Genomic DNA, 27,997 nt, shown 5'->3' on the forward strand with positions numbered 1-27,997 from the left:
ATGCAGAGTGACCCCGTGCAAATGCCTGCTGTCCGGCCATGGAGGGCCGGGCAGTGAAGAATTAGGGAGATGTGAGGAGGAGGAGGAGAGGCTCCGGCGCCGCTGTGGCTCTGACGTCGGGCAGTGGGATATCCCGGCAGCGCAGGGACGGTACGAGCTCTCCTGGAATGGCAGACCTGGGAACCAGACCAGCCTTGGGGAAAGCCTGGATGATCCCCACATCTCCCTGGAGGCCGCAAAGCTTCAGGGAAGGGATCGTCCTGCTCCGGCTCCCGGGAAGAGGATGGGGAGGCTGCTGCTCCCCAGGAACGGAGATGTTCCCCCGTGGGTGAAGCTGAGGATCACTCGATATCAAGGGATTGGATGAACACTAAATGCTCTTCCTGGAGGGCCAGGACCTGGAGACCTGGGTGGTTCCTGATGGATCCTGCATCCAGGTGCTGCCTTCAGCAGGTTCGAGGGGGAACGAGCCAATCTTGACGTGCACGAAAAGCCCTGTGTGGAAATGAGGCTGAAATCCCACAGAAACGGGAAAATAGAAACTACCTGTGTATCCAACCCCCGGAACCTCCTCACAGCTGGTTCCGGGTGGGGCGGGATTCCCCCGGGATTCCCCCTGGGATCCTGGGGACTTTTGGGGGATCTCACTCATCCCCTGAGCCTGGGGGCCGGGATGAGCTCCGGGAGGGAGCGGGAGGGAGAAGGCCGTCAGCAATAACTGTAGTCACTGCGCCTTTCCTTAATTATTCCTAAAAATAGCATAGAATAGCCAAAAACCTCCCAAATCCGCCGGATTTCTGGTGCCTCATCGCTGCCTCCTTCGTGGCCGGCACCGAGATCCCAGCTCCGGCACCGAAATCCCCTTTTCCAGCACTGAAATCTCCTTGTCCGGCGCCAGGACTCGGTGCCCAGGACACGTCCCGCCCGCGGGCAGGGCTCGGCGGCGTTCCTGTGGGAAGCGCCTTCATCCCCAGGAGGGGGAGGATGGACGCGGTACCCGCGTGTTTCTGCTCCCCCCAGAAAACAAAAAACAAAAAAACGTGCGCCGGAAAGAAAACGTTTTATAAATTGTATTTTAAATAAATGTCTTTAAACTTTTCACGGCTTTATGGCTCCCTCCTTTTGTCCTCGTGTCTGCCAGGGGCAGCTTTTAGGTGGCAGGTGTGTAAAAATCCACCAGGAAGGTGAAATCTGGGAGCCTTTGCCCATAATTTCCACCCAAAACCAGAGGATTTTACCCCGTTTTTAGGATGGTTGGGAGGAGTGGTCCAAGGAGGGTGGAAAGGGAAGATGTGAATCCCAAGTGTGGATGTGAGTGCTGTCTCTCCCTGGAGGAGAAAAGCAAATCAGTTAATTCAACTCATTTAATCGAATGTGATTATTTTGTTGCTCTGTGCTGGGTTCCCCCTGGGTGTTGTGCTCCATAATGTCCAGAGAAGGTGCTGGAACTTCCTGGGGTGAGGAATCCGGGAGCCCTGGCAGCTCCCACAGCCCTCGGCTCCCTTGGAATTCTGATGATTTTTATCTACTTACAATAGAAATAATGCAAACATATAATATTAATATAATATTAACATTTTAATAGACTATAGAAATATTAATAAATTAATTAATATAGAAGAAACATAATTATATGTAATATACAACCCAGTATCTAATACATATATTTAACATCGTATCTATCTTAGAGAACCTACAATGCTATAATACATAGTATATAACGCTGTAATATAAATCAATGGAAATAGTAGACTCCACTATCTGATTTATAAGATTTATAAAATGACCTGATTTATAAAAGCAGTGAAACCTGTGGGTTTCGTGGCTCGGGGCCCAGAGCCAGTACCAGTTTCCGCAGCGAACTGGGACCAGTTTCCGCAACGCCCCGCACCGGGTCCTCCCGCCCGCTAGGGGGCGCCGCGGGTGCGGAAGCGCCTCTCTCCGCCGGGCCCCGCCCCGTCCTGGGCGGCCTGAGGCACCCCCGGGGTACTACCGAGGTACCATCGAGGCGGCGGGGCCGCAATGGCGGCCGAGGCAGAGGAGGAGTACGAGTCGGTGCTGTGCGTGAAGCCGGCGGTGCTCGTGTACCGGGTGCCGCCGCGGGCGTCCAACCGCGGCTACAGGTGGGGCCCGCGCCCGCCCGCGGGGTGTCAGCGCTTCCTGGCGTGGGGGGGCTCCCCCTCTCCCCGCGGGTTTTGTGGGGTCCCCTCCTCGTGAGGTGTGCGGGGCTTGTGGCTCCCAGAGGTGTTCGGGGTCTCTCCCTCCCTGTGGGGCAGCAATAACTGCTCCTCATGGGGTATCTCAGCCCTTCGGTGAGAAAGCTCAGCCCCCGTGGGTTCCCTCAGGTGGTGTCTGTGCCCTCATCCCACCCCGTGGGCTGTCTCCATCCCCCCCGTGTGTTTTGGGGTTCCCACCCCATCAGTGACCCCCAGCCCAAGGCCGTCCTGCCACAGCCGCCTGTCCCTAACAAAACTTCGGCTCTGGAAACTCCGCGGAAAGGGAACCGAAACCTCCCGCGCAGCTCTTGCCTGCTCCCCGCCCAAACGCAGCAGCTGTTTTGGGGTGAAACGAGCCATTTTGTGACAAACTGTCCCCACCCTGGCCCTGTCAGCAGGCAGAGGAGCTCCGTGGGTGCCCCGGGGCAGCACAGGGACTGTGGGTGACACGGAGGCTGTGGCAGGCGCGGGGGCTGTGGGTGGCACGGGGGCTGTGGGTGGCACAGGGGCTATGGCGGCACAGAGGCTGTGTGCAAGCATGGGGGCTGTGGGGTACAGGGGCTGTGGGAGCACGGGGGCTGTGGGCTATACAGGGGCTGTGGTCAGGCACGGGGGCTGTGGGTGGCACAGGAGCGGCACAGAGGCTGTGTGCAAGCATGGGGGCTGTGGGCGGCACGGGGGCTGTGGGCTATACAGGGGCTGTGGTCAGGTACAGGGGCCGTGGGCGGCACTGGGGCTGTGGGTGGCACAGGGGCAGCACGGGGGCTGTGTGCAAGCATGGGGGCTGTGGGGGCACAGGGGCTGTGGGCTATACAGGGGCTGTGGTCAGGCACTGGGGCTGTGGGTGGCACAGGGGCAGCACGGTGGCTGTGGGCGGTACGGGGGCTGTGAGTGATACAGGGGATGTGGGTGGCACGGGGGCTGTGGGTGGCACAGGGACTGTGGGTGGCACGGGGGATGTGAATGGCACGGGGGCTGTGGGTGGCACAGGGACTGTGGGCGGCACAGGGGCTGTGGGTGGCACGGGGGATGTGGGTGGCACGGGGGCTGTGGGTGGCACGGGGGATGTGGGTGGCACGGGGGCTGTGGGTGGCACAGGGGCTATGGTGGCACGGGGGCTGTGGGCAGCACCGGGCTCAGGCTCCCTCCTGCTCCCCAGGGCCGCCGAGTGGCAGCTGGACCAGCCCGCCTGGAGCGGCCGCCTGCGGATCACGGCCAAGGGCAGCACGGCCTTCATCAAGCTGGAGGACAAGAGCTCGGGTGAGGGGGATCGCGGGGCTCCGGGCGAGCGGCGCTGCGGGCTGGGCCCGGCGTTACCCGGCCCCTTGCTGTGTTCCAGGAGAGCTCTTTGCCCAGGCTCCTGTGGAGCAGTTCCCCGGCATCGCTGTGGAGGGCGTGACGGACTCCAGCCGATACTTTGTCATCCGCATTGAAGATGGGAACGGTGCGTCCCGCACAGCCGCGGACCCCGCAGAGCCCTCGCTGCTGCTGTTCGGGAGGGATTCCTGCTTCCCATGGCCGAGTGTTCCCTGCACGGGAGCAGAGGGAGGAGCTGCCTCCCTGCCACGGCTCTGACCTTGGCCCGGAACAAAAACTCTTGGGTTTGGCTGCTCAGCGTTGGCAGGAGGATGCAGGAACACCCCCCTGCTGCCAGTTAATTAAAAAGCTGTTTGTACTGTGCAGCCAACGAGGTCAAACACCTGGAGAAGGGAGGGCTCTGGGCTGACCTAATTGTGGCCTTCCAGTCCCTAAAGGGGCTCCAGGAGAGCTGGAGAGGGAGTAGGGACAAGGGGTGGAGGGACAGGACACAGGTAATGGCTCCCACTGCCAGAGGGCAGGGCTGGATGGGGTGTTGGGAATTAGGAATTGTTCCTGTGAGGGTGGGCAGGCCCTGGCACAGGGTGCCCAGAGCAGCTGTGGCTCCCTGGTGTAGAAAACGGATTTTTTTACCCTGGCAGTGTCCAGGGTTAGAAGGGGCTTGGAGCTACCTGGGATAGTGGAAGGTGTCCCTGGCCGTGGAATGGAATGGGATTTACTGTCCTTCCAACCCAAACCATTCTGGGATTCTGTGATCCCCAGTCCCGTGGCTCAGTCTCCAGTGTCCCAGCTCCCTCTGGAGGCAGCGCCAGGCACGGGGCTGTGCAGGATGGGGTATCCCATCCATCCCCATTTCCATTCCCATCCCATCCCATCCCATCCCATCCCATCCCATCCCATCCCATCCCATCCATCCCCATTCCCATCCCATCCCATCCCATCCCCATTTCCATTCCCATCCCCATTTCCATTCCCATCCCCATTTCCATTCCCATCCCATCCCATCCCCATTTCCATCCCCATTTCCATCCCCATTTCCATCCCCATTTCCATTCCCATCCCATCCCATCCCATCCCATCCCATCCCATCCCATCCCATCCCATCCCATCCCATCCCATCCCATCCCATCCCAATCTCCTCTCCCTGCCCAGGCCGCCGGGCGTTCATCGGGGTTGGCTTTGTGGACCGAGGGGATGCCTTTGACTTCAACGTGGCTCTCCAGGACCACTTCAAGTGAGTTTGTGCCTCTCCCTGTGTCCTCTCAGCTCTGTTTTTGGCAGGTCTCCTCCAGGAGAGGTGGAGAAGTGGGAGCTGGGCTGGGCAGCTGTGGTGGGAAGAGGAGGGAGCTCACAGCTCTTCCTCTCTCCAGGATTTCCCAGCTTGTATCAGCAGCCTCCCAAACTGGGCATCCAAATTCCCACTCCAGCTTCCCCAATTTAATTCTTCTGCTTCCTATATCAGCTGTAAGGGGCTGCCCTGAGGGGCTGCTCCAGCTGCTGGGGATGGTGGAATTTGGAATTTTGGGGTTTTGGGGTTTTGGGGTTTTGGGGAGGGATGGATGGATGTGGTGCTGTCTGAGGGATCCGTGGGGCTCTGGCAGGTGCTGCTGGGAATCATCCCCTGGGTGCTCCCTCAGGTGAGGTCCCAGCTCACACCTTTGCAGAGCTGCTGCCCCAGAGGGATGGTCCTGAGCAGGATTTATTTGTCTGGGGGAGCCTGGGGCAGGCTGTGTCTCCTTTTCCATGGATTTAATTCCCACAGGTGGGTGAGGCAGCAGAGCGAGCTGGCCCGGCAGGCCCAGGACCTGGAGCAGGGACCCAAACTGGATCTGGGCTTCAAGGAGGGACAAACCATCAAGCTCAACATTGCTGTGAGGGCCTTTCTTTCCCAGCTGATTCCAGCTTTTCCTTTGGGTGCCACGAGGAAGCAGCAGCTCCTCCCTGAAAACCCCAGGCATGGGCTGAGGGCAGAACCCATGGGGATAACATTGCCTGCAGGGGTTGTGGTGCAATCAATTCCTGCTGCCAAAACCAGGCCTGGGGGATCTGGAGAGAAATCCACCCCTGCTGTGACCCTTTGGATGCACCAGCTGTGGGACATCGCAGCAGTGCAGGATTTTATTCCCAAATTAAAACAATTTGGCTTCCAGGGTTTTCACGCTCTGGCTCTGGATTTAAAGGCAATCCCACCCAAACTTCCTGCTCTCCTTTCAGAACATGAAGAAAAAAGAAGGAGGGACAGGGAGCACCAGGCCACGTCCTGCAGTGCCTGGGAGTCTGAGCTTGCTCCCACCACCCCCTGGAGGAAAATCCAGCTCTGGGGAGCGCCCAGCCCCGCTCCCCACGCCTGCCCAGCTCCCAGGAACCCCCATCACAGGTCTGTGCTCACCCTGAGCTCCTCAGGGGCTGCTGCGTCCATCAAAGGGGGGAGGCTGGCAGTGAGAGTGGGAAATCACTCCTGCTGTTGTTTCCTCTCTTCCTGACTTCCTGACAGACTCCCTGTTGTCCTGGCCTCAGCCCACTGCTGCTCCTGCTGCTGATGTCTGGGGAGACTTTGCCAAAGCTTCAGGGTGAGCAGGAGAGGGATTTGGGGGGGATGTGGATGCCTGAAAACCGCCTGGTTTTGCTGGAAAACCCCACTGGGGTGGGGGCACTGCTCCATCCAGTCCCAGCTTTGGGATTCAGAGGTGGCTCTGCCTCTGTGCTGCCAATTCCCTGAGTTTGGGTCCATCGACACTTCTTGCTCTGCTGCTCCAGGAGAGTTTTGGGGTGCTCCTGGATGACCCATTTGCAGCTCAGTTTCCTCCCTGGATGCCTTTACCCTCTCTAAACACCATTTTCCCCCTGTTTTTCCCTCTCTATAGGTCAGCTTCCAGCCAGGCTCAGGGGAACACTGGCTGGGTTCAGTTCTGATCCCACCTTGACCCACCTTTCCCCATGTGGGTGCTGGGATCCTCAGGATTCTATGGGACCAAAGAAGCAGCCTCAGGACACCTCACTCCTGCCCTTACACCCACCCAGTGCCAGAATGCTGCAATAAGTGCTGGGAAGAAACAGCCACGTGCCTTAAACACTCCACACCAGGATCCTGGGAGACTTTGGAGGCTTCTCCTGTGGGAAAAACCATTAGGTCCCTCCCTCTCCTTGATAAGGAGGGAGAGCTCAGGGATTCCTCTGCCTTTTGCTCGTGCTTTTGGGCTGGATCAATCCTTCCCTGGGCAAGGAGCATCCTCCTGGATCCACTGAAACCTTTCCCTGCCAGGATGCCAAGCACCACCTGGATTTTTTTCTGAGCACTTAACTGGGATGTGGGGAGCCTGATCCTGGTGTTTCCAAGCTGAAATTCCTAATTTCTTACTCTGGGAAGTTTGTTTTTATCCTCCTCTATTTTGAAGACACGATTTTTTACTCATTTCCATGGACATTTTATTAAGGACAGAATGGAGCCAAGCTCTTGGACAGAGCTGGGGCTGAGATCCCTCTTGAAACAAATAAATATTTTCTTACCTATTTATATTAAGGCTTTTCTGAGTACGAAATCCCACTTATTTTTATCCAACTCTTTGGATTCTCTTTTCCATTTCCAACTGGATAAAGGGCATTCTGCTTTCAGAGCTTTCCCCTGGGCCTGGCAGCGACCCCAGGTGAGAATGTAACGCTTCTGAGTGAACAATAAAACGGTTTTGATGCCAGACTGGAACTTTTTTCTTCCCCTGGGCGGGCTCGGAGCAGCCAGGATGAGCTTTTGTGATTCCCATTCCTTGCCGGTGCCGAGGGAATGGGATTGGACACGGAGCACAACAGAACCTGTTGCTTAGCAGTGGTTTCTGTTGGGAAGGACACCGGCAGGGGAAGGTAAGAGAGGAAATGAGGGGAAAAGGAGGGGTTTTGGGACACAACTGCTGGGGGGTGCAACTGGAGGCAGCTCCCGCCGGGCTGGAGGCATCCGAGACGCGGTAAATCCTCAATCCCATCGGCCTGCTCCCCGTCCCGGGTAATCTCCGGCTCTCCGGGGCACAAAGGGCACTTTCCCTGCCGGGGGGCGAGCGAGCCCCTCCTGCCCGGAGCGTGCTTTGGGACCGCATCCATCCCTTGCTTCAGGGGCGGGGACGCCTCCAGCCCCCGTGCTGGGGGATTTGGGGGATTTATGCCCACTTTTCCCTACCAGGGTGGGAACAGAAAGCCTTTAATTACGCGGGGGATAATTAAAGCTCCGGCGGGCGGGATGATCCGGGGTCCCGGCGCCATCCCCGCATCCCGGGGGTGTTAAAGCCGCTTCACCCCTTGGCAACCCCGGCTCGCTCCACCCCGGAGCTTTTCCTGCCGGAGCCAACTGCGGGCTTAAGGAGCTTAAGGAGCGCGGGGCTCAAGGCCGGGAGAGCGGCTCGGTCCCGGTAAGGACCGCCCCACGGCCCGGGCACGGCCTCGCCGGGGGCTGGCACTGGGCTCTGTCCCCTTCCTTTTCCTCCTCCTGCTCCGCCCGGAGCCTCGGGGTGCGTTTGCCGGCAGAGCCGCGGGGTTGCTGGGGGAGGATGGGGCCGAGCCGCTGCCGGGACCTCCAGGAAGAGGAGGGTCCCCGCTCCCGCCGTCACACGGGGAGGGGACGCGGATTTCGGGCTGATCCCGACCCCGCATCCGCTTCCCGCGGGCGGGCACCGAGCCCGAACCGCCCCAAATCCCGGGAAAAGGGGCCGGGGGACGAGGAGGCCGCGGCCAGGGGGTGCCCGGGGCTCGGGAGATGCTCCCGGGGCTGAGGTGGGGCCAGCGGGTCCTCCTCGGTGCGGGGAGAGTGGGATGGGGACCGGGAATGGGATGGGGAATGTCGGGAATGGGATTGGGATCGGGGTCGGGAATGGGACCGGGAATGGGATCGGGAGCGGGATCGGGGTCGGGAATGGGATGGGGAATGTCCGGAACGGGATTGGGATCGGGAATGGGATAGGGACCGGGAAGGGGATCGGGATCGGGGTCGGGAATGGGATGGGGAATGGGTTTGGGATCGGGAATAGGAATGGGACCGGGAAGGGGATCGGGGTCGGGAATGGGATGGGGACCGGGAATGGGAATGGGATCGGGGTCGGAATGGGGTCGGGAATGGCGCTGGGGCAGCGGGTTTGCGAGGGGAAAGGGGTTTTTGATGGGAAAATCGCGGATCGGGGCTGCTCCGTGATCCCAGCAGAGAATCAGGGGCGGGTCTGTGGCCGCGAATGGGAAAGTGCCGCGGTTTGGGATCTTAAATGAGAATTTACGGTGGTTTGGGGATGGCGAATGCGATTTTATGGCGGTTTGGGGATCACAAATGTGAATTTACAGCGGTTCGGGGATCACAGCTGTGAATCTGCAGCAGGGTTTGGGATCACAAACACAAATTTTTAGTGATTTTTGTGGTTGCAACTGTAAATCTGCAGCAGTTTTGTTGTTGTAACTGTAAATCTGCAGCAGTTTTGGGATCACAAATAGGAATTCACAATAGTTTTGGGATCACAAATGCAAGTTTGTGCCAGTTTTATTGTTGCAGCTATCAATCGGCGGCTGTTTTGGGATCACAAACATGAATTTGCAGAGGTTTTGGCATTAGAAATCCAAATTTTGTGTCAGTTTTGTGATTGCAGTTACAAATCTGCAGCATTTTTATGATTGTAATTGGAAATCTGCAGCAGTTCTGGAATCAAAATTTAATTTACAGCAGTTTTGGGATGACAAACATGAATTTACAGCAGTTTTGGGATCATAGACATGAATTTACAGCAGTTTTGGAATCAAAATGCAAATTTGTGGCAGTTTTATGACTGCAGCTGTAAATCTGCAGGGGTTTTGTGATCACAAACACAGATTTGCAGCAGTTTGGGGATCATAGCTGCAAATCTGCAGCAGTTTTGCTCTTGCATCTATAAACCTGCCATGATTTTGTGATCCCAAACACACATTTACAGAGGTTTTATGTCCCAGCTGCAAAATGAGGTGGGTTTGGATCACAGCTGTTGATCTGCAGCACTTTGTGATCCCAAACTCCAGATTTTGGCCATTTTGTGGTTGCAGCTGCAAATCTCTGGCAGTTTTGTGATTGTGAATGTGGATCTGAACATCCTTGCAGTCACAACTGCAAACTTCCCGTGGGCTTTTGACCACAACTGTGCATTTCCAGCAGCTCTTCCCTCACAAACAGCATTCCTTGGAAGGTCTGAGTGTGGGAGGTGGCATTTCCAGCCAGGCCGGGGGGCAGAACCCTCCCCATGGGCTGGAGATTCACATTGAGGGTGGTGGGATTTTGGTGGAAATCCCCCTGTTTGTGCCTGGTTATTAAAACCAAAGCAAATATCAGGGAAGGATCCCAAGGCAGGTTGTTGTTCCTATCCCTGAGGGTCCTTTATCCAAATGCTGCAGCTCGTGGTGGCAAAGGATGCCCTGGCTGTGTCCTGGGCTAGATCCCATCCCAGATCACATCCCGGATCCCAGATCCCATCCTGGATCCCAGATCCCATCCTGCCTCTCTCCATCCCATCCCACAGGGGCCATGGCCTCGCTGCTGTCCCTGCAGGAGGAGAACAGGATCCTGCAGCAGGAGCTGTCCCGTGTTGAGGACCTGCTGGCCCAGAGCCGGGCTGAGCGTGATGAGCTGGCCATCAAATACAACGCCCTCAGTGAGCGGGTGAGCCCCCAAAATCCCCCTTTTTAACCCCAAAATCGAGAGCTGGCCATCAAGTACAATGCCCTCAGTGAGCGGGTGAGCTCCCAAAATTCCCCTTTTTAACCCCAAAATCCAGAGCTGGTTATAAAATACAACACCCTCAGCCAGCCCCCCCAAGTCGCCCTTTTTAACCCCCAAAATGCAGAACTGGTTATAAAATACAATGCCCTGAGCCAGCCCCCACAAATCCCCCTTTTCAGCCTCAAAAAATCCAGAGCTGGCCATCAAGTACAATGCCCTCAACAAGTGGGTGAGCCCCCCCAAATCCCCCTTTTTAACCCCAAAATCGAGAGCTGGCCATAAAATACAATGCCCTCAGACAGCTCTCCCAAATCTCTCTTTTTAACCCCAAAACTCAGCTGGCCATCAAGTACACCACCCTCAGTGAGCGGGTGAGCCCCCAAAATTCCCCTTTTTAACCCCAAAATCCAGAGCTGGTTATAAAATACAGCACCCTCAGCCAGCCCCCCCAAATCCCCCTTTTTAACCCCAAAATTCAGAGCTGGCCATGAAGTACAACACCCTCAGCCAGCCCCCACAAATCCCCAATTTTAACCCCAAAACTCAGCTGGCCATAAAGTACAGCACCCTCAGTAAGCGGGTGAGCTCCCCCAAATCTCTCTTTTTAACCCCAAAATCCACAGTTTGCCATCAAGTACAATGCCCTCAGTGAGTGGGTGAGCCCCCCAAATCCCCTTTTTTTTTTTTAACCCCAAAATCCACAGCTGGCCATCAAGTACAATGCCCTCAGTGAGAAGGTGAGCCCCCCAAATCCCCCTTTTTAACCCCAAAACTCAGAGCTGGCCATCAAGTGCAACACTCTCAGCCAGCCCTCCCAAATCCCCCTTTTTAGCCCCAAAATCCACAGCTGGCCATCAAGTACAGCACCCTCCCAAATCCCCTCTTCAGCCCCAAACTCTGGGCAGTGCCAGCTCCAGCTCTGGCATTCCCTGTGTGGGGCAGGGGAGCTGTGGTGTCCCCGTGGTGGGAATTGCCCAGACCAGTCCTGGCTTGCCAGGGCTTGTCCATCCCTGTTTTGTTTGTCCTGCTGGATTTTGGGAAGGAACTCCCCCTTCTCTGTGGGGATCCTTCAGTTTTCCAGCACTTTCCCCTGGCAACCAGGAATTCCAAAGGGTTTTGGCCCTCACAGTGCTGAGTGTGCCCCAAACTGGTGGATACTGGAGGAATCCCTCAGTTTGTGCCTCAATATTCAAAATAAAAGCAAAATTCAGGAAAATACCCCTGGGCAAGTTTCCACTCCTGTACCCAAGGATGTTTTATCCACTCTGTGCCAAGTGGGAAGGGGCTTTGCTGACCCCATAGTCTGGGGTTTGAATTATCCTTAAAAACACCCCCAAAATTTCCCATTCATCCCCTCCCTGTGCATGGAGAAATGGGAAAATGTGGGAATTGGGGCCCCTGGGTGGCTGGGATTTGCCATGGAACCCCTGGGGGATGCCCAGGGGTGTGGAGGTGCCAGCCTGGGCTGAGGGATGCTCAGGGGTGTGAGGATGCCAGCCTGGGCCAGAGAATGCCCAGGGGTGTGGTTGGGGGTGCCAGTTTGGGCTGGGGGATGCTCAGAGGTGTGGGGGTGCCAGCGGATGCCCAGGCATGCGAGTGGATGCCCAGGGGTGTGAGGATGCCAGCCTGGGCCAGAGAATGCCCCGGGTTGTGGTTGGGGGTGCCAGCCTGGGCTGGGGGATGCCCAGGGGTGTGGGGATGCCAGGCTGGGATAGAGGATGCCCAGGAGTGTAGGTGGAGGTGCCAGTCTGGGCTGGGAGATGCTCAGGGGTGTGGAGGTGCCAGCTTGGGATGCCCAGGGATGTGGAGGTGCCAGCCTGGGCTGGAGGATGTCCAGGGCTGTGGATGGGGGTGCCAGCCTGCCCTGGGAGATGCTCAATGGTGTGGAGGTGCCAGCCTGGGATGCCAGGGATGTGGAGGTGCCAGCCTGGGCTGGAGGATGCCCAGGGCTGTGGATGGGGGTGCCAGCCTGGGCTGGGGAGGTGCTCAGGGCTGTGGATGGAGGTGCCACTGGATGCTCAGGGGTGTGAATGGGGGTGCCAGCCTGGGCTGGGGGATGCCCAGGGCTGTGGGTGGAGGTGCCAGCCAGGACTGGGGGATGCTCAGAGATGTGGGGATGCCAGTGGATGCCCAGGGGTGTGAAGGTGCCAGCCTGGGCCAGGGAATGCCCAGGGGTGTAGATGGGGGTGCCAGTGGATACTCAGGGGTGTGAGGGTGCCAGCCTGGGCTGGGGGATGCCCAGGGATGCCAGCCTGGTCTCCCCTGGTCCCAGCTGGAGCAGAGCCTGCGGCTGGAGCCCGAGGACGTGGCCGAGAGCCGGAGCCTGGCCCAGCACAACATCGAGCTGCGCCGGCTGCTGGAGGAGGAGCAGGCTGCCTACAAGAGGAAGCTCCAGGCCTACCAGGAGGGCCAGCAGCGCCAGGCCCAGCTGGTGCAGAAGCTCCAAGCCAAGGTAAATCCATCCCCAAGGGGGTACTGGGATAATTTGGGGACAGCCCACCATGGGTGTCACCCCCTGTCCCTCCTGCAGGTGTTGCAGTACAAGAAGAAATGCGGGGAAGTGGAGCAGCAGCTGCTGGAGAAGGCGACGGAGCTGGAGCAGGAGAGGATGACGGTGAGGGAGGCTTTGGGGGTGCCCTGCCCCAAATGCCAAATCGGGGTGATGGCCAGCGGGGGGGTGTTCCCACAGATCCAGCTGGATGCCAGCGGCTCCCAGCCCGAGGAGGAGAGCAGCAACGAGCTGGAGAACGCCCTGATCCGGCTGGAGGAGGAGCAGCAGAGGTGGGTGGGATCCTGGGGGATGTGAGGATTCCTGGGGGATGCTGAGCTCGGTGATTCTCTGGGATCCCAGGAGCAGCAGAGGTGGGTGGGAATGTTGGGATTCCCAGGGGATTCTGGCCCTGGTGATTCCTTGGGATTCCAGGAGCACCAGAGGTGGGCAGGATCCCAGGGAATTTAGGGATTCTCAGGGGATTCTGATCCCGGTGATCCCCGATCCCAGGAGCACCAGAGGTGGGCAGGATCCCAAGGGGAATGTGAGGGTTCCCAGGGGATTCTGACCTCCATGATCCCCAATTCTAGGAGCAGCAGAGGTGGGTGGGAGTGTGAGGATTCCCAGGGGGTTCTGACCCTGGTGATTCCTTGAGATCCCAGGAGCAGCAGAGGTGGGCGAGACCTGGGGAATTGTGATGTTTCCCAGGGGATGCTGAGCTCGGTGACCCCTGATCCAGGAGCAGCAGGGGTTGGTGGGAATGTGAGGATTCCCAGGGGGTTCTGACCCTGGTAATCCCTTGGGATCCCAGGAGCAGCACAGGTGGGTGGGATCCTGGGGGGAAAGTGAGGGTTCCCAGGGGATTCTGACACCGGTGATCCCCAACCCCAGGAGCAGCAGAGGTGGGTGGGAATGTGGGGATTTCTGGGGAATGCTGAGCTCGGTGATCCCCTGGGATCCAAGGAACAGCAGAGGTGGGTGGGAGTGTGAGGATTCCCAGGGGATTCTGACACTGGTGATCCCCAATCCCAGGAGCAGCAGGGATGGGTGGGATCCCAAGGGGAATGTGAGGATTCCTGGGGGATGCTGACCCCGATGAACCCCGATCCAGGAGCAGCAGCCTGGTGCAGGTGAACTCGATGCTGCGGGAGCAGCTGGAACAGGCCAACGTGGCCAACGCGGCGCTGAGCGAGGACATCAGGAAGCTCACGGCGGACTGGGCACGGGCCAGGGACGAGCTGGAGCAGCGGGAGGCGGAGTGGAGGCGGGAGGAGGAGGTGAGAGACACCCGGGAGGGGATACGGGACACCAGGGAGCAGCAGCAGGGGATGAGAGGTGTGAGGCAGGGGGATGAGGGGATGTGGGATCATGGAGAGGGGATGTGGGGTCGTGGGGGATGCTGCAAAGAGCAGAGTTTGGGGAGTATGGGGGGGACGTGATGGGAAGAGGATGCAGGGCAGAGGGATGTGTTGGAGCATCAGGGGGTAGCATGGTTGGGATGAACGGAGATGGGAGATCTCTGCAGCCAGGTCTGGAACTTGGGGTTTATTGCAAAGGGCCAAGTGCAGGGCCCTGCTGGGAGCTGCCAGACACAGCTGGAGCAGGCTGAGAGAAGAGAGGGGGAGAGAGGATGAGAGGGTGAGAGAGTAAAAAGGGTAAGAGAGTGATGTTCCCATTACAATACAATAAATCTTCTTCTGTGTTGAATATTCTAATTCTCACTAACCAATCTAGTACAACATACAAATCCTACAGCATTTACATACGGCCTATAAGAATCATTGCATTACCACACTGTGTTACATTTTAAACCCTAAAAACTCCTCTTTGGGCCCCTTCTGCCAAGCTGCAGGGTCTGCTCTGACCCTTGGGCCTGTCTGCAGGCAGAGGGTGTTGTTCCATCAAAAGGGGATCACCTTCAGCTGGCCACACCATTGTTTTCCTGTTGTTCAGTAACTAAGGGATCTCAAAGCTTGCTTTCATTTCAATCTCACTTATAGTTTCCATATTCTCAAAATCTTTTGCCAGACAATCATATTTATAAGGCTTTCCTGTTTCATCTTCCCCAACAGGATGTGGGGTCACTGAGGAGGGATGCAGGGCCAGGGAGATGTTCTGTGGGGAAGGATTGGGATGGGAAATGGAGATGAGGCGGGTGGATGTGTCAGGGACAATGTGAGGGATGTGGGGCCATGGGTGATGTTCCATGGGGAAGGATTTGGGATGGGAATGGAGATGAGGCAGGTGGGTGTGTCAGGGACAATGTGGGGCCATGGGGGATGTCCCATGGGGAAGGATTTGGGGATGTGACACGGATGGGAAAGGGAGATGAGGCAGGGGGATGCAGGGACAGTTACACAGGACCCTGGCAGGAATGTGGGGCCGTGGGGGATGTTGCATGGAGAAGAATTTGGGGGTTTGGGGGATGTGATAGGAAGGGGATGTGAGGCAGGGACGTGTCACCCCCCACACCCCTGTCCATGCCCACAAGAATTGGGGTGGCGCTGTGGAGGACTGTGGGGCTGATTGGTGTGGCCAGGAGGGATATTTGTGAATTTGGTGACCGTGGTGGATCCCCGATCTCGCTCCACCTCCCCCAGTCCTTCAACACCTACTTCAGCAACGAGCACAGCCGGCTCCTGACGCTCTGGCGGCAGCTGGTGGCCTTCAGGCGCCACTTCGGGGACATGAAAGCCACCACCGAGAGGTCAGCGGGGCCCGGGGCGGGATCCCTCCCTCCGGGGGTCCCTGGGGGTCCCACCCTGCGCCTCGTGCCCGCACAGGGACCTGTCGGAGCTGGGCCACGAGGTGTCGCGGACGGGCCGTGCCGCCCACGCCGCCTGCCTGCACCTGGCCGCCAACCTGCGGCTGGCCGAGAGCCAGGCGGGCGCCGCCCGGGAGCGGCAGGAGCTGCGCCTGGAGCAGCTGCAGGAGCAGCTGGAGGCGCGGGCACGGGACGCGGAGCTGGAGAAAAACACCCTGGCAGCCAGGTATGGGGATGGGGGCACTGGCTGGGTGAGGGGAGGGGTGGAAGTGTAGGGGATGTGGTACGGGATGGAGAGAGAGTGAGTCAGAGGGATGGGAGGCAGAAGGACCAGGAGGGATGCAGGAGCATCGGGAGGGGTGCAGGGGCACCAGGAGGAGTGCAGGAGGATCAAGAGGGGGTGCAGGGGCACCAGGAGGGGATGCAGGAGCACCAGGAGGGGTGCAGGACTGCCAGGAGGGGCGCAGGAGGGACGCAGGAGGACCAGAAAGGATGCAGGAGGACCAGGAGGGGTGCAGGAACACCAGGAGGGGATGCAGGACTACCAGGAGGGATGCAGGACTGCCAGGAGGAGTGCAGGGGCACTAGGAGGGGTGAAGAAGCACAGGAGGATGTTCCATAGGGAAGATTTTGGGGATGTGGCATGGGACGGGAAGGGAATATGGGTCAGAGGGATGGGATGCAGGAGCACCAGAGGGTGCAGGAGCATCAGGAGGGGTATGGGGGCACCAGGGGATGCAGGAGCACCAGGATGGGGAGGATTCACCCCCATGGGGCCATAGGGGATGTTTCGTGGGGAAGGTTTTGAGGCTGAGGCAGGGATGTTGGATGCTGGATGTTGGATGCTGGATGCTGGATGCTGGATGTTGGATGTTGGATGTTGGATGATGGAAGTTGCATGCTGGATGCTGGATGCTGGATGTTGGATGCTGGATGTTGGATGTTGGATGTTGGATGTTGGATGTTGGATGCTGGATGCTGGATGTTGGATGCTGGATGTTGGATGCTGGATGTTGGATGCTGGATGCTGGATGTTGGATGTTGGATGCTGGATGCTGGATGCTGGATGCTGGATGTTGGATGCTGGAAGTTGCATGCTGGATGCTGGATGCTGGCTGTGTCCTGGCCAGGCTGGCGGAGCTGACAGCGGCCCTGGAGCGGTGCCGGAGCGAGGATGAGGAGAAGGAGAGGGCAGTGGAAGCGCTGACCCTGCAGCTGCGGGAGCTGGTGGGTGCAGGTGTGGGGTTTGGGGATGCAGATCCGTCATTCCCGGCCTGATCCCACCCCGGGGCTCACAGGAGGCCGCGCGCGCCCGGGAGCCGACGCCGGAGCAGGTGCAGGCTCTGCGCTCTGAGCTGGAGCTGCTGCGCCGGACGCTGCACGAGATCACCCAGGTGCTGGGACACCCCGGGCCACCCGCAGCCTGGAGGGGCCTCTCCCTGCCTCAGTGTCCCCTGCCTTCCTCAGTATCCTTTCCCTGCCTTCCTCAGTGTCCCCTCCCTGCCTTCGTGTCCCCTCCTTGCATCAGTGTCCCCTCCTTGTGTCAGTGTCCCCTCTCTGTCTCAGTGTCCCCTTCCTTGATTCATTTTTGTGTTTCCTTATTCAGTTTCCCCTCTCCCTGATTCAGTTTTCCCCTCCCTGCCTTAGTTTCTCTTTCCCCCTTATTTGATTTCCCATTTCTCACCTCAGTTTTTCCTTCCCTGGACTCCATCTCCCCTTCCCCCTTCACTGACTTAATTCCCTTCCCTGCCTCACTTTCCCCTGGATTTTCCCGGGAGCAGGCGGTGCTGGCAGATGACCCCGAGTCCCCCGTGCCTGCCGTGTCCCTCCCGTGTCCCCCCGTGTCCCCTCCGTGTCCCGCCGTGTCCCCTCTCCGCAGCCTCTCTGCCAGCGCTGCTGCTGCTGCCGTCCACGCGGCCCTGAGCCGGCGCCAGCTCCAGCTGCAGGTGAGCTGGGAGGAGGAGGAGGATGGGATGGGATGGGATGGGATGGGATGGGATGGGATGGGATGGGATGGGATGGGATGGGATGGGATGGGATGGGGATGGGGATGGGGATGGGGATGGGAAGGACGGGGACAAGGATGGGATGTGATCAAGGCTGGCCCCCAGGAGGCCCGGAGCCAGGCGGAGGCGGGCCGGGAGGCGGCCGGGAGCCTGCGGCGGGAGCTGGGGGTGCTGGAGCAGCGGCTGGAGCAGCTGGGAGCCGAGGCCGGGAGCTGCCGGCGGGCGCAGGAGGAGGCGCAGCGAGAGGGGCTTCAGCTGCGGGCCCAGGCCGAGGGGCTGCGCAGGTACCGCCCCTCTGTCCTGTGTGTGTGGCTGTGTGTCCATGTGTGTCCGTGTGTCCATCCCTGAATGTCCATCTGTCCCTGTGCATCCATGTGTCCCTGTGCCCGTGTGCCTGTGTGCCTGTGTCCGTGCGCCCATGTGTCCATGCGTCCATGTACCCTTGTGCCCATATGTCCATGTGTCTGTGTGTCCATGTGTCCGTGTGTCCATGTCTGTGTGTCCGCAGGGAGCTGTGCCCATGCGTCCATGTCTGTGTGTCCGTGTCCGTGTGTCCGCAGGGAGCTGTGCCCGTGTGTCCATGTGCCCGTATGTCCATGTCCGTGTGTCCATGTCCGTGTGTCCGTGTCTGTGTGTCCGCAGGGAGCTGTGCCCGTGTGTCCATGTGCCCGTATGTCCATGTCCGTGTGTCCGTGTGTCCGCAGGGAGCTGTGCCCGTGTGTCCATGTGCCCGTATGTCCATGTCCGTGTGTCCATGTCCGTGTGTCCGTGTGTCCGCAGGGAGCTGTGCCGCGCGGAGGCGGCGCTGGCGGAGGAGCAGCAGCGTGCGGGGGCCCTGCAGCAGGAGCGGGAGCAGCTGCGGCGCCGCAGCGAGAGCCTGCAGGACGGCCGGGACCAGGCTGCCCGCGACGCCCAGGCTGCCCACGAGCAGCTGCAGCACAGGTGGGCACGGGTGGGTGGGCACAGGTGGGCACGGGTGGGCACGGGGCATGGGTGGGCGCAGGTGGGCACAGGAGGGATCAGGTGGGGACTGAGGTGTGTGCGGGGCCAGGGTGGGTACAGGATTTGCGGGGGCTACAAGAGGGTTCAGATGAGCACAGGTGGCTCTGGGGGCACACAAGGGCACGGGGCACAGGTGGGCACAGGTGGGCATGGGGCACAGGATGGCACAGGAAGCACAGGTGGGCATGGGCAGGTGCAGGTGGGGACCCAGGTGGGTGTGGGGTCTGGGTAGGTAGAGGGTATATGGGGGGTACAAGAGGGTTCAGATGAGCACAGTCGGTTGTAGGTGGGCACAGGTGGCTGTAGGTGGGCACAGGTGGGTGTAGGTGGGCTCAGGTGCATACAGGTGCACATAGGCAGGTGCTGGGGGGTATAGCACCCTCAAGACCTACCTATGGTGGATGCAGGTGGGTACAGGTGGGCACAGATGAGTGTACAGGGATCACAGGTGGGTGCACACGGGACACTGGCAGGCACAGTTGGGCACAGGTGGGCACAGGTAGGTGTACAGGGGACACGGGTGGGTGTGCAGGGGGGTACAGGAGGGTTCAGGGGAGCACAGGTGGGTGCACAGGGGACACAGGCGGGCAGAGGTGGGTGCACAGGCGGGCACAGGTGGGCACAGGCAGTGTGTGCTGTCCCCGCACAGCCAGCAGCAGGTGCAGGAGCTGGAGGCGCAGCGGGCGCGGGCGCAGCGGGAGCTGCTGGAGGCGCGGGAGGAGCTGAGCCGGGCGCTGCTGGAGGCGGAGCTGGCCCGGGGCGAGCAGGAGGCGCTGGAGGAGGCCCTGGGCAAGGTGGGCACCAGGACCCGCCCCACAGCGGGGCCGGGCATGGGTACAGGTGCATCCCATGGGTACAGGTGCACTCCCCCAAGAGTGCCAGGCCTGCCCTGGGTGCAGCCCCGTGCCCCAGCTGCCCCCATGGCCTGGTTCCACAGGTGTCCCCACATACCCCAGGTGTCCCCAAGTGCCCCCTATGCCCCAGGTGCTCCCCAAGCTCCGGGTGCCCTCCATGTTCCCCATGCCCCAGGTGCTCCCCAAGCTAGATGAGCCCCAGATGTGCCCCCATGCCCCAGGTACTCCGAAGCCCCAGGTGCCCCCCCGTGCTCCCAGGTACTCCCCAAGCCCCAGGGTGCCCCTCATGCCCCCCCTGCCCCAGGTACTCCCCGAGCCCCAGGTGTCCCCCATGCCCCAGGTGCTACCCAAGCCCCAGGTGCCCCCCATGTACCCAGGTGCTCCCCTAGCCCCAGGTGCCACCCCTGTCCCCTGTGCTCCCCCTGCCCCCTGTCCCCATCCGGCCGTGCCCCCGGTGCCAGCCGGTGCCCGCTCGCAGGCTCAGGGCAGCTGCGGGGAGCTGGCGGAGGCCCGGCGGGCGGCGGAGGCCGAGGAGTCGCGGCTGCGGGACGCGCTGGCCAAGACCAGCGAGCTGGCGGCCGGGCTGGCCCGGGACAAGGCGGAGCTGGGCCGGCGGCTGGAGCGGCTGGAGCAGGAGCGGGAGCGGGGCCGGCTGCGCAGCCGGGAGCTGTGCCGGGAGCTGGCGCTGCTGCGGGCGCGGCTGGAGAGCGGCCCCCGGCCCGGCAGCGAGCGGCGCGACCCGGAGCGGCCACTGCGGGACCCCCGGGACGACGGGCGGGGGCTGCGGGAGGAGCTGCGGGAGCTGCGCGGGCTCCACGAGCGGCTGCGCCACAGCCTGGGCCAGGTGGGCACGGCGAGGGCAACTGGGAGGGTGGGAAGGGTGCCAAGGGTGGGTGCTGGGGCAACCGGGAGCGGTGGGGAGGGTGCCAAGGGTAACTGGGAGGGGTGGGAAGGCGGCATGGGAGCGCTGAGAGGGTGTCAGGGGTAAATGGGAGAGTGCCAGGGACAACTGGAAGAGGCGGGGAGAGTGTCTGGGGTAACTGGGAGCGATGGGGAGGGTGTCATGGGTAACTGGGAGGGGTGGGAAAGGGGCATGGGGCTACTGGGAACATGTCAGGGGTGAATGGGAGAGTGCCAGGGACAACTGGGACAGGTGGGGAGAGTGTCTGGGGTAACTGGGAGGGGTGGGGAGGTGCCAAGGGTGGGTGCTGGAGCAACTGGAAGCAGTGGGGAGGGTGCCACGGGTAACTGGGAGGGGGATGCGATGACTGGTGTCCCTGAGGTGTCCCCGGTGTGCCGCAGGCGGTGCAGGAGCAGAGCGCGGCGGGCGAGGCTCTGGCGCGGGCGCGGGCGGAGCAGGAGCGGCTCCGGGCGGAGCAGGAGCGGCTGGGCCGGACGCAGGCGGCGCTGGCCCAGGACGGGGCCGGGCTGGCCGTGCAGATCGCGGCTGCCCAGCGCCAGGAGCGGCACCGCCACCGCGAGGCCGCCGGGCTCAGGTGGGGCTGGCTCGGGGGGTGCCGGGCTCAGGGGGTGCTGGGGCGGGTCCAGCCCCGTGCCCAGCCCCGTGCCCAGCCCCGTGCCCGGTGTCCCGCAGGTCAGAGAAGGAGGGGCTGGAGAACGCCGTGTTCCAGCTGCAGCAGGAGCTGGCCCAGCTCCAGGCCCGCAATCAGCAGCTGGAGGCCCAAGGCCGGACACTGGCCCAGGCCAAGGAGGCGCTGGAGGGTGAGGGGTCCCGGCCACCCGTGTGTCCCATCGGCCTGGCCATGGCCAGCTCCCACCCATCCATCCCCGTCTTCATCCTCATGCCATCCATCCCCATTTTCATCTTCAACCCATCCATCCCCATCTTCACCATCCATACCCATCCACAGTATCTGTTATACACATCTTCATCCTTGTCCATCTCCATCTTCACCGTCCATCTCCATCCATCATCCCCATCCTCATCCCTGTCCATCCCCATCCTCATCCTCAGCTCCATCCCCTTTTCCCCATTGACAGGGGGTGTCTCCATGACTTGGGAGTGTCCCCACTGATGGGGGGGATGTCCTCATGATAGGGTATCCTCATGACAGGGTGTCCCCACTGACTGGGGTTGTCTCCAGTGACTGGTGGGTCCCCATTAGCTCTGGGGTGTCCCATGACTGGGGGTGTCCCCATAACTTGGGGTGTCCCATGGTGCGGTGTCCCCATGACTGGGATGTGCCCATGACTGAGGCTGTCCCCATCACTGAGGGGTGTCCCTGTGACTGAGGCTGTCCCCATGACTGGGGCTGTCCCCATCACTGAGGGCTGTCCCTGTGACCGAGGCTGTCCCCATGGCTGTGCTGTCCCCATGACTCCGCTGTCCCCATCACTGTCCCCATGACTGAGACTGTCCCCATCGCTAAAGGGTGTCCCTGTGACCAAGGCTGTCCCCGTGACTGCACTGTCCCCATCACTGAGTGGTGTCCCCATTACTGAGGGTGTCCCCATCACTGAGGGGTGTCCCCATGACCGCGCTGTCCCCGTGTCCCCCAGCGGAGCTGGGCGTGGCGCGGCGGGAGCGGGCGCAGGAGCTGCGGGAGCGGCGCCAGGCGGTGGCGGTGGCCGAGGCGGCCGCGGTGGCAGCGGCGCTGCAGAGTGCCCGCGATGCCCACCGGGAGCAGCTGGAGCAGCTCCAGCGGGAGAAGGTGCGCACGGGGCGGGGGGACACGAGGGTTTGGGCTGCGGGAGGGATTGGGGGCACGGCGCTGGGATTTTGGGGTGTTGTGGTGGAGAGTTTTAAGGTGTGATGGAGTTTTTTTGGGTGTGATGGTGATTTTGGGGGTTTTAAGGGTGATTGTTGGGCAACGATGTTGGTCATTGGGGTGAAATGTTGGGTTTTGGGATAAAATGTGTTTTGGGGTGCAGAGCTGATTTTTGATGCACGTGCTGACTGTCGAGGGCCCAGTGGTTATTTTTGGGGTGAAATGTTGTGTTTTGGGGCTCAATGGTGATTATGGGGTGAAATACAGATTTTTGGGGGTCTGAGCTGATTTTTGATGCATGTGCTGATTGTTGAGGGCACAATGGTGATTTCTGGGGGACAACCTTGATTTCTGACATTCCCACTGATTGTTGGGGCATGACGCTCAGGGTGCAGGATTGTTTGGGTTTGCTGGTGATTTTTAGGGTCCGCTGGTGATTCTTGGGGCTCACTGGTGATTTTTGGGGCTCACTGATGATTTTGGGGCTGGCAGGAGGAGCTGGAGGCCGAGCGGGGCCGGCTGGTGCAGGAGCACGAGGAGCTGGTGGCCGATCTGGCGGCGGCGCGGCAGCAGCGCCAGAGCGAAAAGCAGCAGGTGGTGGCCCGGATGTCCCCCTGTCCCTGTGCCACCCCGATGTCCCCCAGCCCTGTGTCACTTCCCTGATGTCCCCAGGCTCTGGCGCTGCAGGAGGAGGAGCGGGTGGCCCTGGCAGGGACGTTGGCAGGGCTCCAGCAGAGCCTGGATGAGGCCACGGCCGAGCTGGAGCAGCGGCGGCGAGAGGTCACAGGCCACCAGGAGAAGGAGCAGGTGGGTTTGGGGGGCTCCCAGAATGCCCCCAGGGTGGCACAGAGCCCTCACTTCCACCCCCATGCCCAGGTGTCTCCCCTCTTTGTGACCCCTATTGCCCAAAGTGTCCCCTGCTCTTGCAGCCATCCGTGCCTGGGTGTCCCCTTGTCACCCCGCAATTCCTGGGCATCCCCCACTGCAGCCCCTCCTGTCTGAATATCCCCTGTGGCCTCCCCATTGCATCCCCCCATTCCTGGGTACCCCCCCATTGCACCCCCCAGCTTGAGGCTCACCCCCACATTGCAAAACCCCCCACAGTGTCCCCTTTTCTTGCAGCCCCCCAGCTTCACCCCCCATCTCCTGCAGGAATGGGGCTCAGCTGTGGTACCTGAGCCCCCTCACCCCATCCCTGCACTATCCCTACTGCCCCCCTCTCTCTGGGACCCCATCCCCACTGTCCCCCCTTTTCCAGCACCTATTCCATTGCCCTCCCTCTTTCTGGGGCCCATCCCCATTGCACCCCTTCTCTCTGGGACCCCATCCCCACTGTCCCCCCCTTTCCAGGACCCATTCCATTGCCCTCCCCCTTCCCTGGGACCCCATCCTCATTGTTTCCCTCTCTTTCTGGGACCCATCCCCATTACCTCACCTCTCTCCGGGACTCCAACCTCACTGTTCCTCCTCTCTCTGTGCCCCATCCCCATTACCTCCCTGAGCCTGGGACCCCATCCCCATTGTTGCCCCCTCTCTGGGAGCCCATCCCCACTGCCCCACTCTCTCCACGACCCCATCCCAACTGTCTTGTCTCCAGGACCCCAACTCCACTGTTCCTTCTCTTTCTGCAGCCCAACCCCATTACCCCCCCGTGTCCAGGACCCCATCCCCATTGCCCCCCCTCTCTGGGACCCCATCCCCACTGTTCCCCCCCCACCCCTTTCCAGAACCCATTCCATTGTCCTCCCCCCTCCCTGGGACCCCATCCTCATTGTCCCTCCCTCTTTCTGGGACCCCATCCCCACTGTCCCTCCTCTCTCTGCGCCCCATCCCCATTCCCCCCTCCCTGTCCAGGACCCCATCCCCATTGTCCCCTCTCTCCGGGACCCCCGAAAGGAGGGAGGGGGGTATCAGGATGCCCCCGTTCCCCCCAGGCCTTGGCAGCGGAGCTGCGCTCGCTGCGGTTGCGGGCGGAGGAGGCGGCGCTGAGCCACGAGCGGGAGGCGAGGGCGCTCCGGGACCAGGCGGCAGCGGCGGCCAAGCAGCGGGACAGCGCCCTGCGGGAGGTGAGCCGCACCCCAAAACCCTTTCCTGCTCCCCTGAAATCTCCCTGGAGTTCCCTGCCCTCCAAAAACCCTTCCTGCTCCCCTGAAACCTCCAAATCCAGGAGTTCCCCGCCCCCCAAAAACCCTTCCTGCCCCCCTGAAACCCCCAAATCCAGGAGTTCCCTGCCCCCCAAAAACCCTTCCTGCTCCCCTGAAACCCCCAAATCCTGGAGTTCCCCGCACCCCAAAAACCCTTCCTGCCCCCCTGAAACCCCCAAATCCAGGAGTTCCCTGCCCCCCAGAAACCCTTCCTGCCTCCCTGAAACCCCCAAATCCTGGAGTTCCCAGCCCCCCAAAAACCCCTCCTGCACTCCTGAACCCCCCAAATCCCTGGAGTTCCCCGATCCCAAAAACCTCTTCCTGCCCCCCTGGAACCCCCAAATCCCTGGAGTTCCCCGATCCCAAAAACCCTTCCTGCCCCGCTGAAAACCCCAAATCCCTGGAGTTCCCCAACCCCCAAAAACCCCTTCCCACCCTCTGAAACTCCCAAATCCTGGAGTTCCCCAACCCCCAAAACCCTTTCCCGCCCCCCTGAAAACCCCAAATCCCTGGAGTTCCCCAACCCCCAAAACCCTTTCCCGCCCCCCTGAAAACTCCAAATCCCTGGAGTTCCCCGATCCCAAAAACCCCTTCCCGCCCCCATGAAAACCCCAAATCCCTGGAGTTCCCCGATCCCAAAAACCTCTTCCTGCCCCCCTGGAACCCCCAAATCCCTAGATTCCCCTGCCCCCCAAAAACCCCTTCCCACCCTCTGAAACTCCCAAATCCTGGAGTTCCCCAACCCCCAAAACCCTTTCCCGCCCCCCTGAAAACCCCAAATCCCTGGAGTTCCCCAACCCCCAAAACCCTTTCCCGCCCCCCTGAAAACCCCAAATCCCAGGAGTTCCCCGATCCCAAAAACCCCTTCCCACCCCCTGGAACCCCCAAATCCCTGGAGTTCCCCGATCCCAAAAACCTCTTCCTGCCCCCCTGGAACCCCCAAATCCCTAGATTCCCCTGCCCCCCAAAAACCCCTTCCCACCCTCTGAAACTCCCAAATCCTGGAGTTCCCCAACCCCCAAAACCCTTTCCCGCCCCCCTGAAAACCCCAAATCCCTGGAGTTCCCCAACCCCCAAAACCCTTTCCCGCCCCCTGAAAACCCCAAATCCCTGGAGTTCCCCGATCCCAAAAACCCTTTCCCGCCCCCCTGAAAACTCCAAATCCCTGGAGTTCCCCGATCCCAAAAACCCCTTCCCGCCCCCATGAAAACCCCAAATCCCTGGAGTTCCCCGATCCCAAAAACCTCTTCCTGCCCCCCTGGAACCCCCAAATCCCTAGATTCCCCTGCCCCCCAAAAACCCCTTCCCACCCTCTGAAACTCCCAAATCCTGGAGTTCCCCAACCCCCAAAACCCTTTCCCGCCCCCCTGAAAACCCCAAATCCCTGGAGTTCCCCAACCCCCAAAACCCTTTCCCGCCCCCCTGAAAACCCCAAATCCCAGGAGTTCCCCGATCCCAAAAACCCTTTCCCGCCCCCCTGAAAACCCCAAATCCCAGGAGTTCCCCAATCCCAAAAACCCCTTCCCACCCCCTGGAACCCCCAAATCCCTGGAGTTCCCCGATCCCAAAAACCTCTTCCTGCCCCCCTGGAACCCCCAAATCCCTAGATTCCCCTGCCCCCCAAAAACCCCTTCCCACCCTCTGAAACTCCCAAATCCTGGAGTTCCCCAATCCCCAAAACCCCTTCCCGCCCCCATGAAATCCCCAAATCCTGGAGTTCCCCACCCCCCAAAACCCCCTCCTGCACTCCTGGAACCCCCAAATCCCTAGATTCCCCTGCCCCCCAAAAACCCCTTCCCGCCCCCCTGAACCCCCAAATCCTGGATTCCCGCTCGGGGCAGGCGGAGGAGGCGCGGGCGCAGCTGCGGGCCGGGGCCGAGGCGCGGGCGGCGGCGCGGCGGGAGCTGCTGGAGGCGCAGCGAGAGGCCCGGGACAGCCGCGAGGGCCGCGACACCGAGCGGCGGCGGGCGCAGGAGGCGCGGCGGGCGCTGGGCGATGCCGCCCGGGAGAAGGAGGCGCTGCAGCGCTCCAACGAGGAGCTGCGGGCGGCCCTGCGGCGCGCCGAGGGAGAGCGCATCAGGTGGGGAACCGGGGTGGCCTCGCCGGGGGGTGCAGGGCTTTGGAGGGGCTGACTGGGGCTGGGGGATGCTCAGGGTAAGGGAATGTCCAAGCTGGGAGATGCAGGGGTTGGAGCGACGGGTGGGACAAGGAGCTGCTCGAACTGGGAGATGCAGGAGTTGGGAGATGCTTGGGATTAGGGAAGCACAAGTTGGGTGATGCTCAGGATGAGGGGAAGCACAGATTGGAAGATGCAGGAGTCGGAATGATGGGTGGGACAAGGGGCTGCGCAAATTGGGAGATGCAGGAGTTGGGAGATGCTCGGGATGAGGAAAAGCACGAGTGGGGAGATGCAGGAGTTGGGAGATGCTTGGGATGAGGGAAGCACAGATTGGGAGATGCAGGAGTTGGTGGATGCTCATGATGAGGGAAAGCAGGAGTTGGAAGATGCTTGGGATGAGGAAAAGCAGGAGTTGGGAGATGCAGGAGTTGGGAGATGATTGGCATGAAGGAAAACAGGAGTTGAGTGATGCTCAGGATGAGGGGAAGCACAGATTTGGAAATGCAAGAGTTGGGAGATGCAGGAGTCGGGAGATGCTTAGGATGAGGAAAAGCAGGAGTGGGGAGATGCAGAAGTTGGGAGATGCTTGGGATGAGGGAAAACAGGAGTTGGGAGATGCCCGGGATGAGGGGAAGCACAGATTGGAGATGCAGGAGTTGGGAGATGCAGGAGTTGAGTGATGCTCAGGATGAGCACAGATTGGGAGATGTGGGATGCAGGAGTTGGGTGATGCAGGAGTTGGGACATGCTGGGGGTGAGGAAAAGCAGGAATTGGAAGTTACAGGGCTGATCCCCACCGTGGAGGGCGATGCCTGGGGTAGGGGCAGTGTTGGGACGCTCAGGTTGGGATGGGGCGGTGCTCCAGCTCAGGAGGACGCTCAGGACAAGATGATGGCAATTTGGGGCTGGGGGACACCCGGGATGGGCACAGCTGGGGCACAGCTGGTGCTGGGGCCGTGCTGCCCCCCCGGGCACTGCCAGCCCCCGCTGCCCGCAGCCTGAAGCGCTCCGGGGAGGACAAGGAGCAGCGCGTGGCGCTGCTGGAGGCGGCGCGGGCGGCGGCCGAGCGGGAGGTGTCGGAGCTGCGGGCGGCGCTGCGGGGGCTGGAGCACGCCCGCCTGGAGAGCCGCCGGGAGCTGCAGGAGCTGCGCCGCCAGGTCAGGGACGGCGACACGGACACGGGGGGTGGCACTGAGCCCCGGGGTGTCCCCGAACCGCTGGTGGCCTCGCGGGCAGGTGAAGGAGCTGGACAGCGAGAACAGCCGGCGGGGCCGGGAGCTGGGGGAGCTGCAGGCGCGGGTGGCGCTGGAGGAGCAGCGGGAGCAGCGCAGCCGCCGCGAGGCCTCGGGGCTCCGGCAGAAGGTGGCCGAGAGCGAGGCCGGCACCGAGGCTGCCAGGAAGGAGGTGAGGCCGCCCCGAAGGTCCTCAAGAACCCGCTGTGGGTGTCCCACATCCCTGAGTGTGCCTGTGCCCCCGTAGCTGGCTGTCCTGTGGGTCTGGAGGTGTCCCTGTCGCCTCAGGCCATAGCTGGGTGCCTGTTGTCCCCAATCATTGCCATCACTGTGGTATCCTATGTCCCTGGAGTTCCCATTGCCCCACTGCTCCATCCCCTGCATCCCTGGGTGTTCCCTGTGACCCCATTGCTC

At 60.9% G+C, this 27,997-nt stretch overlaps 2 protein-coding genes across 2 annotated transcripts in view; both read left to right on the forward strand.

Moving 5' to 3' along the window:
• Nucleotides 1-1,935: 1,935 nt before the first annotated feature.
• On the forward strand, nt 1,936-7,225 carry NECAP2 (NECAP endocytosis associated 2). Its single transcript, XM_059487401.1, has 8 exons — nt 1,936-2,123; nt 3,376-3,476; nt 3,556-3,660; nt 4,686-4,767; nt 5,296-5,404; nt 5,748-5,910; nt 6,028-6,103; nt 6,398-7,225. The coding sequence occupies exons 1-8, from the start codon at nt 2,023-2,025 to the stop codon at nt 6,444-6,446; spliced, it is 786 nt and encodes a 261-aa protein (XP_059343384.1). The 5' UTR covers nt 1,936-2,022; the 3' UTR covers nt 6,447-7,225.
• Nucleotides 7,226-8,065: 840 nt separating this feature from the next.
• Nucleotides 8,066-27,997, forward strand: part of CROCC (ciliary rootlet coiled-coil, rootletin) — a 33,772-nt gene continuing 13,840 nt past the window's right edge. Inside the window, 24 exon segments of the mRNA XM_059487261.1 lie at nt 8,066-8,311; nt 10,072-10,182; nt 12,515-12,694; nt 12,773-12,856; nt 12,932-13,023; nt 13,845-14,010; nt 15,334-15,440; nt 15,517-15,723; nt 16,628-16,724; nt 16,796-16,891; nt 17,279-17,443; nt 17,609-17,787; nt 18,284-18,445; nt 19,155-19,299; nt 19,838-20,203; nt 20,662-20,855; nt 20,954-21,081; nt 21,880-22,031; nt 22,581-22,682; nt 22,761-22,895; nt 24,023-24,154; nt 26,074-26,312; nt 27,349-27,508; nt 27,588-27,755. Of these exon segments, the coding sequence (XP_059343244.1) occupies nt 8,066-8,311; nt 10,072-10,182; nt 12,515-12,694; nt 12,773-12,856; nt 12,932-13,023; nt 13,845-14,010; nt 15,334-15,440; nt 15,517-15,723; nt 16,628-16,724; nt 16,796-16,891; nt 17,279-17,443; nt 17,609-17,787; nt 18,284-18,445; nt 19,155-19,299; nt 19,838-20,203; nt 20,662-20,855; nt 20,954-21,081; nt 21,880-22,031; nt 22,581-22,682; nt 22,761-22,895; nt 24,023-24,154; nt 26,074-26,312; nt 27,349-27,508; nt 27,588-27,755 (3,813 nt within the window).

The sequence above is a fragment of the Ammospiza nelsoni genome, chromosome 22 (assembly GCF_027579445.1).
Source record: "Ammospiza nelsoni isolate bAmmNel1 chromosome 22, bAmmNel1.pri, whole genome shotgun sequence".
In the NCBI taxonomy this organism is placed as follows: Eukaryota; Metazoa; Chordata; class Aves; order Passeriformes; family Passerellidae; genus Ammospiza; species Ammospiza nelsoni.

Coding starts and splice junctions, on each gene's coding strand:
- NECAP2 (XM_059487401.1), top strand. CDS start 2,023: ATGGCGGCCGAGGCAGAGGAGGAGTACGAGTCGGTGCTGTGCGTGAAG. Junction 5,911..6,027: donor CCCAGGAACCCCCATCACAG/GTCTGTGCTCAC, acceptor ACTTCCTGACAG/ACTCCCTGTTGTCCTGGCCT. Junction 6,104..6,397: donor GACTTTGCCAAAGCTTCAGG/GTGAGCAGGAGA, acceptor CCCTCTCTATAG/GTCAGCTTCCAGCCAGGCTC.